This window comes from Notolepis coatsorum (genome assembly GCF_963971535.1).
Source record: "Notolepis coatsorum genome assembly, chromosome: 6".
Lineage (NCBI taxonomy): Eukaryota > Metazoa > Chordata > Actinopteri > Aulopiformes > Paralepididae > Notolepis > Notolepis coatsorum.
In genome coordinates, this window is record NC_140170.1 from 140,542,712 (window position 1) to 140,555,907 (window position 13,196).

Here is a 13,196-nt window from a genome sequence, read left to right on the forward strand (position 1 = left end):
AATATTTAAATACCAATGCTAGTCTAAATAAATGTAGACAGACAATGTACGTATTTAAAAAAAAAAAAAATGCAATAAAAGTCTGAAAATGAAGGGATTATGTCCATGAGTGTAATTTTTTTAAATTAAGGCCTGCCTCTTATATAAGCCTCTCTCTAATAAAGGCCTGGTGCTCTTTGCAGCTGAGGTAAATAGAAGACCCGTCCTATATTTGAGGATTTACGGTAAATCTATATTTTATAATATTGCTATGTGTCCATTGTCATTGTCAATTGACAGTATAAACCTTCCCTTCAATATGCCATAAAGCAATACGTTTTTCATCAATACGGAATATGAACTATATACCGCAATGGTCTGGGGTAATTCCTGCAAAGCTAGTTATAGGGCGCTAAGCTTTGGTTATAAGCTTTGGTTATTTTTAACTCTAGCTTGTGTAGGGTCGAAACGCCATAGACGTTAAATCGATGGCGTTTCGACCCTACACAAGCTAGAGTTAAAAATCAAAATGCATATGATCGGTATCATGGTCCACCATGAATGCATGAAAGGGGGGGGGGGGGCGGGGGAAGTTGTTTCTGATTATTGATTAGCAATATCGGAATTCGTTATTGCAACATCATACGCTGACCGGGTGGATGGCTATGAGAACAAGGCCCGATCAGGCAAAAATTGGCATCAAATCGCTCTTACCTGTGGCCGGTTGGATTCCAAAAATAATTTCCCAGTTATTTGATCGCCATCTGGTAGATTGATATGTCCATTGGCTGATGCTATATTCCTTTACTGCATACTGAATTCGGCGTCGCAAAAAGTATTCCAGGTGATCGGGTGAAGCCCTCACTTCAGGCTAACTGAAAAGCTAACCCGGAGCGAAAACAAAGTGACACCCGGTCTGCAACAGGGGAAACTGCATTCTCGAGACAGCGCCAATATCAGGATCTGGCCGGTACTGCACTTTCAGAGTCCCGATATGCCGTTTCCAGACAAAATACAGCTCGGTGACATTGAGTAGGATATTAAAATGGAATAAAAGCAAAACAGAGTTTACCTTCAAAGGATGGCGCCCAATCACGTATATACGTGGTTGGCCGCAAATCGGTTAACACATTGTCTGCCACGCAGTTTGCCCATCTTATACCACTCTCTGCCAGTGCTGTAACCCTATGGAGTCGCTCACCTTCTTTGCAGGGCTATAACTTTTTAAATATTATAGCTATATCGACATTACTATGGCCCATTCAACATTGGGTATCTATCGTTCCGGATGTGGGAACGTTATATTTTTCCATTCGTACATTGTCGTGTTAGTACCGTCGTGAATATAAGTATGTTTTTATAGTGTAGAGCAGTAATTCCTAGAACGCGAGTTATAGGCCCCGACGCATATTATACATAATCGGGCGTTTCATTCCTATACACGCTATATTAAAAAATTCAAATGCATATGATCGCTATACATTATGCTCCATCACGCGTGAAGGAAAGGGGGGGTCGTTTATGATTCCTTGATTGTCAGTAACGGCTTTCTTTAGTACAACCTCATACGTTGATCAGATGGATTGCAATTAAATAAATGCATAATCGAGCTGGAATTAACGTTAGATACTCTTACCTGGGGCAGATGAGTCTGGAGAAAAAAAATTCCAATTATTTGATTTCGATCTGCTAGATCCATTTTCCTTTTGTACGACGCAATAAACGGCGAAAGCATATTGATTATTGCGTCTCGAAAGCGATCCAATGCACTCGAGGTGTTTGTCTGGATCCACGTAACAAGATAGCTCTGCCGGAACTTTTTCCCAGATGCACAGAGCGCCACATCCGGTTTAGAGTGGAGTGCAACTCGCACGAAATCCACCAGGTGGCGGTATTGAGGCGTTGCAATATCAGACAGGGTCCAGCTGGCTCCCGGAGCCTTCCTGGATGAATTATGCCAATAGCGAATAAAGGAAACCACGATCATAAAAACGAGTAAACTCGTTGTTGGCGTTATTAGATTGGCGGGCAATAACGAGTAAACTCGTTTTTGGCGCAGGATGTGTTAAGGGTTGAAAACCTCCATTTTCATCCATTAGTAGCTAATGTTCTACCAAGAGGTGTCAATTCGCAAAACACAAATTAATTGACTGAGAAGAGATGAATTAGGTCTAAGGTTATGTTTGGACATGATGTGGCAAAATTGCTTTGCTCTCACTAAGACCACAATACCAAAACATCCTCACAGTGTATATAATACTAGTAACAAAAAAACACTGCATCACGTCACACCACACTGAGTCACCCATCAGTAGGTTATCCAAACAAAGAGCAACTCATCTTGACCATTCATAAAAGTTAAGGAATGTCAATAACAACAATACTAATTATAGGCCAACCTTGGGGGGGCACTAGGACTCGGTGCATCCTTGGGCTGCGTGTTGCCCTCATGGAAAGACTGGTGTGGTCATATGACTGAGGCATATGACTCTCTGCGCTGTCTTAAACCTGTCTCATGCTGCTTTAATCCTGTGGCTCCAGAACCAGAGGCGCCCATTCATAGTCTAACATGGTAGGAACACACACAGTAGAACACACACACCCATCGTGTGCCTGCAGGGTGGCAATACTGCTGAATCACTATGACTGTGGAGAGTCTTAAAGGTACAGGCACACAGTCCTGTGTGTGACGACACACTGTGTGGCCGGGGGAAGAGAGAAAGAGAGAGAGTGAGGGATGGAAAGAGTGTGAGAGGGACGGGGACAGAGGTGAGAGGGACAGAGGTGAGACTTACTTAGGGTTGACTTTGACTCCAGCCTTGTCAAGGCCAATCTTGTCTGTGCAGGCATCTCGGCCCACCGCTATCAACACCTGAAGTACAAGGAAGTGGGTTTGAGTTTTGAGGAAAAGACAGTCATCCTTAGATAGAGGTTACTATCACATTGTTGACACATGAGAACTAGGACAAAGTGTGAGAACTAGGACAAAGGACATGCTAATAAGGATAACTGAATTCATAATTAATTTATTTGACTGTTTATCTATAAACATAAGACAACTATCCTCCTAAACTAGAAATCAGAGCATCAAGCTTAATGAGATTTTTTTCCCTTTTCAATTTCACAAATAAAAACTGAGCTGTGCAATATTATAGGAATAACATTAATTATATTTTAGGGTGGATTTTCCCTTTAAGTGTTGCCTTGGAACAGAGGCTGTTTAGTGCTAGACTCCCCTGAAGCATGAAGGGCTATATGTAAGGGACATTAAGAGGACCAGACTACAGTCTGAAGAGCTATATGCAAGGGACATTAGGAGGACCAGACTACAGTCTGAAGGGCTATATAAGGGACATTAGGAGGACCAGACTACAGTCTGAAGGGCTATATAAGGGACATTAGGAGGACCAGACTACAGTCTGAATGGCTATATGTAAGGGACATTAGGAGACTACAGTCTGAAGGGCTATGTGAGGGACATTAGGAGGACCAGACTACAGTCTGAAGGGCTATATATGAGGGACATTAGGAGACTACAGTGACACCTACAGTGTTGTATTCTCCCTCGACGACCTCATCACTCTCCGTTGACTTGGCTGTCACCTTCAGCCTGCCAGGAGTGCCTGCTTCCAGCTCCTCCACCTGACACCCCCCCAAACACACACACCCAGTCACGAACACAGACAAGAACACATCCAGTCACAGATACACACACCCAGACATGCACACACACACACCCACCCAGACACGCACACAAAATAATCAGTGCCTTGGCTGAAAGATAAAGGTTCTGATGCAACATAGTCACAGCAGAGAATCTTTAGTAGTAAATCCATCGCAACACAAAAGATAATTGTCATGAGAGCTAGCAGCAGAAACTAGTGATGCACCGATGTGAAAATTGTGGCCGATACAGATATTAATATTGCTGTTCTGGCCCATACCGATATTTACCGATGTCGATATCTCTGTATAGAAAACACTTTATGATAATCAAATAAAGAGCTATTTTCCAAAACGCATTTCTTATTTAATTTTTTTTACTTTTGTAACTTATTTTCAGAAATGACTGATATTTTGAAACTATTTAAGGCCAAAACATGTAAAAATAAAAAAACATTTTTATTTTTTAAATATCGGCCCAATCTTGATATCGGACCGATACCGATGTGTAAAAAAACGGCCGATATTATATCGGCGACTGATATATCGTGCATCACTAGCAGAAACCCTCAAAAGTCAAGAGGCTTTACCACATAACTTATTCTAGTGTACTACCACCAAGGTAATTTCCTTTGGCACCACTATGAATTGAAAATGGGGGACCCTGATGTAAACAAGACAAACGTCTTTCTCTGGTCTGCATCCCCTTAACAATTGTGTGTATTGAGCCGTACTGTATTGTACCCATTCTGCAATCTGTTAACTAAATTCATTCATTCACCAGAAACCAATGATGGCTTCACTGAACTCATGATATTGTTATGGAAATGAACAGCAGAATTTGATTTCAGAAAGTTGGAATGTTCTTCTGAACCATAGCTGCCTATGTCCAAATGATTCCATTACCATGGAAATGTCAACTATACGATGGAAACATCATATATTATCAGACATTCTATGGTAGCCATTTAAAGATGTACCAGCCAAACAAGCATTCTAGAATGGCTATTTGAAAATGAATGACCAATTTATCGATTCAAGTTCTAGGGCTGTTTCCTAACATTCCAGCTGATACAGCCACATCGTGTCATTTCCCGACCATAAAAAACAACCAGGACAATGGTGGCTAAGCTAATTAGAGATCAAAGTCTGCCTAGTAATAGTGATAGCAGTAGTGGTGGGGGTAGTAGTAGCAGTAGTGTAGCAGTAGCAGCGGCAGCAATAATAGTAGTAGTTAGTAGTTGCAGCAATAGCAGTAGTAGTTGCAGCAATAGTAGCAGTGGTAGTTGCAGAAATAGTAGTAGTAATGGTGGTAGTAGTTGCAGCAATAGTAATAGTAGTTGCAGCAATAACAGTAGTGGTGGTGGTAGTAGTAGCAGTAGTAGTAGTAGCAGCAATAATAGTAGTAGTATCTACTTCTCTCATACACACACCTTGACAGGGACGTATTTGCGTAGAAACTTGACACCATGCTCCTCCATGTGTTCACCAGCACGGGTGGCCATGTCCTGGTCGAAACCCCTCAGCAGGATGGAACGCACCATGACAGTGACATCCAGACCCAGGCCGGCCAGGAACCCCCCACACTCCAGAGCCACGTAGGATGCCCCGATCACCAGGGTCCTCCCCGGGCAGTAGGGCAGCGAGAACAGGTCGTCACTGTTGAACACCACAAAGACACAGGATGTCAACCAGAGGATAAAGTCTATGAAGTATGAACAATACAATGAGGCCCATTCTCCCATGGGATTAGATTAGGGCTGAACGATTAATCAATTTCAAAATCACGATTTGAAATGATGCAATTAGCAAATCACAAAAAAAGAAAAAAAAAATTATATATTTTTTTTATGTTTAACCAGGAAGTCCCATTGAGATACAATATCTCCTTTGCAAGTTGTTGTTATTGTTGTAGGAACGGTTTGGGAGAGGGAGGTAAGGGGTTTTAGATGTGTTGTGAAGTTTAGACTTCAGAGAGGGAGAGTAAAGTACAGAAAAAAGGTACCGTTGGGTACCGGTATCGATTCCCAGGTAAAATGTTCAGGCTTGGTGTCCCTAACAGACCCAGTGCGTAGGTCAGATGCAAGCCGCATAAACCTCTGTGGGACTGCTTAAAAAAAATAGTTATTATAATTCGCAAATTTAATTGCAATATCTGTCAGAAAAATCTTAATTAGATTATTTCCCAAAATCGTGCAGCCCTAGATTAGATATGAAGATTCAATACTGGATTCAGATTCAATCAAATGTTTTCAAACCTAGACGACTATTATAAGTCAAGGACATCCCTAAATGCTTCAATAGTATGTTAATGCGTCTTCTAAATCCAAAGCGTTGGTAGCCTTGTACAGAAACAACAGACGGACGACAGACACTTCTCAGGTTTCTCCCTGGGACAGCGTGTCAAGGTGACAGTGGGTGTTGTCAATAGCATCACATAACACTCTGACTGAGGTGCTCCATTTGAAAAGGAATGTAAACACTAGACATTAAGTCATGTAAAATATACACCTGCATATAACCCATATAAATGATGCACGTACAATAATGCTGTATATGTTTATTCTTACTGTATGTGTATATATATTAGAGGTGGGCATAGATAAAAAAAAAATTATCTAGATTAATCTATCTGCAATCCTGGATTAAATTCTCACTGGGACCTACTGTACAAATTTCACACACACATTCCCTTTTGTCCCTCGAGTCGTACCGTAGATCGCTCACGTCACTTTAAACTTAAAATGGCGGCCCCCATCAGAGCATTCGGCTAACACAACATTAGCTTTAGCGAACCTGCCACTACACTTCTATGTGCATAAAGTGTGGTAACAAAATATCACAGCCCCCAAGACTGGGAGCGTTCTAACTCTACTGAGCATGTACCCAACATTATATGAAAAATAAAAAGGCATTACAATGTTTTAGTGCGCTTCAAGCGCTAAAGGGATTCATAACAACTTATAGCAGGGTCAATCTCAGTGTTAGTACTCGTCTGTTTCTTTTCTTTTCATACAAACATTACATTTTTAAGTGAACGTGGTCTTGTCCTTGTTGTATCCATGTGTAATGTTGATAGTAGTGGGTGTACACAGATGAAAGAGAGCAAGTCTGTGTCTGGGATATAGGTCCCGACTCCCAGGCTATTAGCTCTTCTAGCAGCCTAGCCATCCTCTCAGCCGCCGTCGTCTTAAATGCTATGTTCTTTTGGTAGAACTGTTCGGCTGCCGCAGGAGTGTTGAGAGAGTAGCAGATTCCGTTCATGGTTATTGGTATAAGCTGTAGTCACGAGAGACCTGGGAAGCGGTTTTTAGCCTCACGTATGTTATGTAGCTTGGCTTTTAGCCATAAACGCTGCAGAGCTTAACCCGGAAACAGAAAATGGGAAATGCTGAAATAATAACGTGAATTATTCTAAGTTATAATTATTTTGTCTCATCTTGTTTTAGTCAACATAAATTAAGAAAAATTTCATCCTGGTTTTTGTAAATTACATTTTTGTGTCCTCAGTTGTAGTCAACGATATTTAATTAACTATTTAGTCACGTTAGCGTCACATGGTCTTCAATAACGTGACGTCACGTCTCGTTGTAGTCATGAAAAAAACCTTCATTGACGAACATCTTTCGTCCTAATTTCCGTTGACAAAATTAACACTGCTGGTGGGGAAACAATCGGTGCAGTAATATGCAACCAATGGGGCAAACCAATCGATTAGTGTAGCACCCTTGTCTACCAGAGAGCAAGGTATATTCACATACGATACTGTCAATATCTCCAGGTTAGACAAACAATACACTGTCAATATCTCCAGGTTAGACAAACAATACACTATCAATATCTCCATGTTAGACACACCACAGGGAGGAAAAGTAGCGTTTATGGCGAAAAGTAGCGTTTATGGCAAAAATAGTTTAGAACTAAAATGACGATGGGGCAAGTTAATGTTAGCCATGTGTTAGCAAGCTAGTTGACTAAGAAACCGTAGGCTATAGCTTTCCGATTTATCTTTGAATGCTTATCATGACTTTTTGCACAGGTTGGCATAGAGGTTATTGAGCGTCAGGGTCCCATTCTTGCTGTTGATTCCTCACATATTATTGCCTATTCTCCACTTGCACAATGTGGTGGTGGCATATCCGGTTACGTCTTCCGCCGGGTAGACTTCTTCCGGTCCCATCACAATACATAGACTTTAGCAACTTTTCTCCCGTCAATTAAACAACTTTATCATCACTTTTTTGTTTTTGAATAACTTTTTTAAATATTTGTTTGTATTGTTAATCTGTTCACCGTTCGTTTTTATCGTTAGTATTGTCAATTAATGTGTTTTACAAAAGGAAATGTGTGTGGACAGACTTCAGACAGAGGGGTAATGAAACTTTTGTATTATTATATTATTATAGAATACAACAATCTATTTAATAAGCAAACGTTTGTAAAGTGTGTTTGTCAGCGGGGTCTTTTAAGGTTTTTGGGCTGTATTTCATGTAAAAAAAAGTTTACTGTAGTGTTCGAGTTAGCCACATTAGCATTTAGCTACATCAGCATTTAGCTCTGGCTAAATCCAATTACATTAATCTGTTAGATATGGGGCATGAAATGAGACATATAACTCAGTCAATTAGTATTGACGTGGCATCTGTTAGACCCACGTTTGATATTCTGGAAAGTTGTGAACATTTTCTGTTAATCTGGTAAACTGTTGGTTGTATTGGATTTATGCGGAGCTAAATGTGGCTAACAGTAAACTTTTGTACATGAAATACAGCCCAAAAACCTTAAAAGACCCCGCTGACAAACACACTTTACAAACGTTTGCTTATTAAATAATTGTTTTAAGTAATTCAAAAAGAAAAAAAAGTGACGATAAAGTTGTTTAATTGACGGGAGAAAAGTTGCTAAAGTCTATGTATTGTGATGGGACTGGAAGAAGTCTACCCGGCGGAAGACTTAACCGGATACGTCGCCCCCACATTGTGCAAGTGGAGAATATCCACTTTTCTCTTTTTAAAAGGCTCAGTTTTTCCCATTCATAAGCTTATGGAAACTTAGTTCTAAGTAGTTTACTCCGTTTGTACTAGTGCATCCCACCACACAGTATATTTTAGGTATTTTTCTGACGTCTGCTGGCTGACCAAAATTACAAGGAGGCATTGGTCACACAATACAAAGTAAATGGAGCACAATGGAAAGTTTCCCCGTCTATTTGCACTCCATCTCTATACTGGTAAAGCTGCGTATCCAATCCATGACAACAAAAACATGGCAGCCGCATGACAGACGGTACACTGATGAGCGATGTCTGTCTAGCTTACATGAGCTGAGGCATTCATTCTTCCAATTATTCATAACTGTGCCTTTTCCCCCAGAATTAACTTGCATCACCACACTGCTGTATTATCAAACTGTTAATTTACTTGAATGTAACAATATTTTCAATTTATGACGTTTAAGGGAATCCAAATAATATTCAACGTTAATATCTCTGTCTGGGAATCTGTAGTAGTCTTTGAGATTGAAAGCTTTCGCACATCACGGAGGCCCTAGATACTCCTCTGTGCATGTGGGGGATACTCCTGTGCATGTGGGATACTCCTCTGTGCATGTGGGATACTTGGAGACATGGAGGATACTTTTGCCAAAATGAAACATATCAAGATGGATCAACCAAATATTGTTTATTTCACATGTGTCTCCTTGTGTATTACTATACAATTATTGCGTTTGCTGTAATGTTACCATGCAATATTACTCACAGAAGGACTGTTTCCCCTTCAGCAAATGATAATCCTAAATCTGTGATCAACATTGCTTGTTTGTTTAACCCAGGCCGACATAATTATGTAAAAGCAAAAAAAAGTTTCTTGTTTATATGCTTTACTGTGTGAATTGACCTGGATATGAAGCATCCATACTACCACATACTATAGATATAAGACTGAGCATTTGACAGCAACATATTTGATGTTGCTGAAGGAGCATAGAGGGTTTGGGCACAATAGCATTTCAAATGAGTTTAGCAATTTTCCCATGAAAGCATGTCACGTTTACAAAGCACTACAAGGCCTTTCACTAAGAGAGAGTGATGGCAGTGATGGGTGCATATAGGGGAAACACTGGATTTCTACCGATTCCCTCTCAGAATTAACTAGTTGGAAATATTACAAGCAGAGTGGAAGCAACTGGTACATTTTGTCTGCGGCAGGTAAGTGTGCCTTCTCTTCTGGCAGGTAAGCACCAGACCATTTTCTATTCTAAAATGTGTCTGGCAGAAAAATATGTCTCCAGTGAATTTATGAATCCAGCAGCCACTGTGGCCAATGGATAAAATAATTAGTTTGCTGATCTAAATGCTAGCTGTATCCGCGCACAAGGTGCTTCGCCAATGTAAGACCATTTGACAAGAACCTGGTTCATTTCTACGACTGCATCACATTTGCCGGGGAGAGGATCCGACAGAAAGTGAGCAGGTCTAATCATACGACAGGTTGGCAACAACAACAGCAGCATGATCACGGAGGCACCAGGGAGCGCTCTTAGATAACACTGTTTAGATCAGCTATTTAATGGGAAGCCCAGAGGCAAGACCTCCTGGGAAGGTGAGTGAGTAAGTGAATAAATGTGTGTGTATAATCTGCAGATTCAAATAAAGTCTTTAGAAATGTGTGTGTGGTACAGTGAAAAGCATCATATCAGGCATATGTGTTAGTCTGTGCTTTACAGCCCAACAAGGAGCTTAAGGGTGGGCAGTGTAATAGGACTGTGTGCTTGGTGTGGTGCTCATGACGCTGCGGACCTGGTAATACAGTACTCCCGGTCTCCAGGGATGCCCAGGTACCGAGGCCTCTCTCCGGTGGCCAGGACAAACCTGGCGGCTGTGTGAAAGGTCTCTTTCCCGCGCTTGTTTGTAGCCTGGAGCGGAAAACAGAGGAGTTTACGAGTGAGTGTTGCCAATTATTAGATGTAGATATGATGGTTTTCAAGGGATATGTAGACAAATGGAATTTTTGGTTACTTCTCTTCCAACACAGGTCGAGGACAAATGCTTCAACATTCCTCCATCATTTTCATACAAAGGGCTTGTTACCCTAGTTATCATTACTTGCTGAAGAGAAGTAGCACCACTGGCAGCAAGTAGCTTAGTTAGTTAACAAAGGTGTCACTTGGTTTGATAAATGGCATTTACCAACAAGGGGGGGGATCATACTTAGGAAAAGTTAACTAAAAAAGGTATTTCTGTCAAAGAACCGAGAAATGCAACATGAACATTTCAGTGACCTTTTTCTGCCAATAACGTGTGAAGACCAGCGAAATGCAACATGAACATTTCAGTGACCTTTTTCTGCCAATAACGTGTGGAAACAACTTGCCTAGCCCAGATGCAATTCAAGTTGTTGCATTTACACAAATAAGGTACAACTTCAATAAGGGTGCACAACACATATTTAAGAGATACACCTCAAATGTCATTACATCACAACTAAGAGACAAACTGACCTGGTTCAAATATCAAGAAAATATAAGAAAACAAGATAAATTTTTACAACTAATAATAAAGTGTACACTAGGGCTGGGCGATAAAATGATAACGATAACTATCGCGATAAATTATTTCCTCGAAATAAACATGAAACGTGGTCGCAAAGTTTCGATATATCGATTTTCCAAGCTTGGATATGAGCACACGCACTAACAACCAATCAGTGAAGGAGATGGCGGACAGCGGAAGGAGACCCGCGCTGCACCTCTGGGTAGAGAGGTAGGACTCTCAAGTAGTAAACAAGGCTGGCTAGGACAATTAGCTTGCACGGCGCTATTTTATAGTTTACGTGCCGAGTGGGTGTGTGGCGTGAATTCTGACTCCACGGTTATAGTAGTGTGGGGTATACGGTGGACGTCGTTGCAATGTATTGGGGCGGAACAGAGTATTTTAGGGTCATATTTAGTACATTGTCATGGGATACACCGCTTGTCGGCTAACTGCTAACGTGCGCGGACTGATGACGACATCAACTCGAGACATTCGCAGCAGCAAAACAAGTCTATTAATAGCCCGTCCATCGGCGCCGGGCATAAGAAGTTAATTAAACTCGACAGACATTATATCGACGATAATTATCGATATCGAGTTATATGAAAATAATTTTATAATTTTATCGCGATAACGTTTTTGGCCATATCGCCCAGCCCTAGTGTACACTATGAGTTACTTAACCTCTTAACACATTAACTGCCACGCTTATATCCATCAATGTATGATCACTGCCACCAGTCTAAGCCTATGGAGATGTTCACCTTCTTTGCAGGGCTATAACTTTTTAAATTGTATTGCTAAATTGACATTACTATGGCCCATTCAACATCGATTATCTATCGTTCAGGATGTAGGAACGTTATACTTTTTCATTCATATATTCATACGAAAATACCGTCTAGAATATAAGTATGTTTTTATCGTTTTCTGCAGTAATTCCTAGAACGCTGGTTATAGGCCTAAACGCATAATATAGATTATCGATTGCAGTTTATTCGCGATACACGCTATATTAAAAAAATCCAACTGAATACGATCCTAAACGTTATGACTCATCATGCGCGGATGAAAGGGGGGGGGGGGGGGGGGGGAGGCGGGGGTTGTTTATAATTCCGTGATAGTCAGTAAATGCGTTATGTAGTATGGGTGATATATTGATCAGAGCGGTTTGCATTAATAATAATAAACAATCAAGCTGAAAGTAACGTTACTGTCCTCTTACCGTTCGCCGATGAGACTGGAGGAAAAAGATCCCACTTATTTGACGTTGATCGACTAGATCCATTTCCGGTTTGTATGGCGCAATAAACGCCCAAATCATATCGATTATTGAGTTATGGCAGCGATCCATATACACGGATGTGTGTCTAGAGTCCCGCAACAATATGTGACTGCCGGACGGAATTCCCAGATGCACGAGATCACCAGAGATCCATTTCCGGTTGTAACTCGCCCGATCATCCACCAGGCGGCGGTATTGAAGCATTGCACGGTTGTGCCTAGTCCCACTGTCTCAGCCGAGGCTGGGTGGCGGAATTATGAATACCATGGCGAAAAGATAAAATATTATCTCAATAACGTCGTACGCCGTGGATTTGCGGAATTCACATGATCAGCAAACCCGTCGTACAACGTGTTTGGCGGGGAATGTGTTAAGCCCGAGCCCCATTTTCAGAAAATCCGCCTAAAAATACATACCCAAGTAAATGGAAGATTGCTCCACTTCTACAAGGTCCATTTGCAGGTTCTTGGTATCTAGGTACATCTATGGATCTCAGGGAATGTTACTATGTCTGTTACTAGGCTTGAGTAAATTGTGATGAACCAAAAGGAGAATATATTTTTTTTGTTTTTTTATCTTTGACGGTGAATAACACTATGCAAAAAATTACCAGACATGAAATATTGCCACTGAGCTCACTCATTCTTGAGATCACGTGTACAAAAGATCAAAGCAAATGAATAAAGGGAAGATGATTAAACAGGAGATTTTGTAGAGACAGTACTGAATTCTGCC

At 40.9% G+C, this 13,196-nt stretch overlaps 1 protein-coding gene across 2 annotated transcripts in view; it reads right to left on the minus strand.

The window, feature by feature from the left end:
* txnrd3 (thioredoxin reductase 3) overlaps positions 1-13,196 on the minus strand; it is a 63,148-nt gene that overhangs the window by 12,769 nt on the left and 37,183 nt on the right. For both annotated transcript variants that reach the window (XM_084316349.1, XM_084316350.1), the window contains exons 8-11: positions 10,442-10,557; positions 5,076-5,301; positions 3,529-3,621; positions 2,775-2,851 (exon numbers count right to left, since the gene is read on the minus strand). In XM_084316349.1, the coding sequence (XP_084172475.1) occupies positions 2,775-2,851; positions 3,529-3,621; positions 5,076-5,301; positions 10,442-10,557 (512 nt within the window). The remainder of the gene's footprint in view (positions 1-2,774; positions 2,852-3,528; positions 3,622-5,075; positions 5,302-10,441; positions 10,558-13,196) is intronic.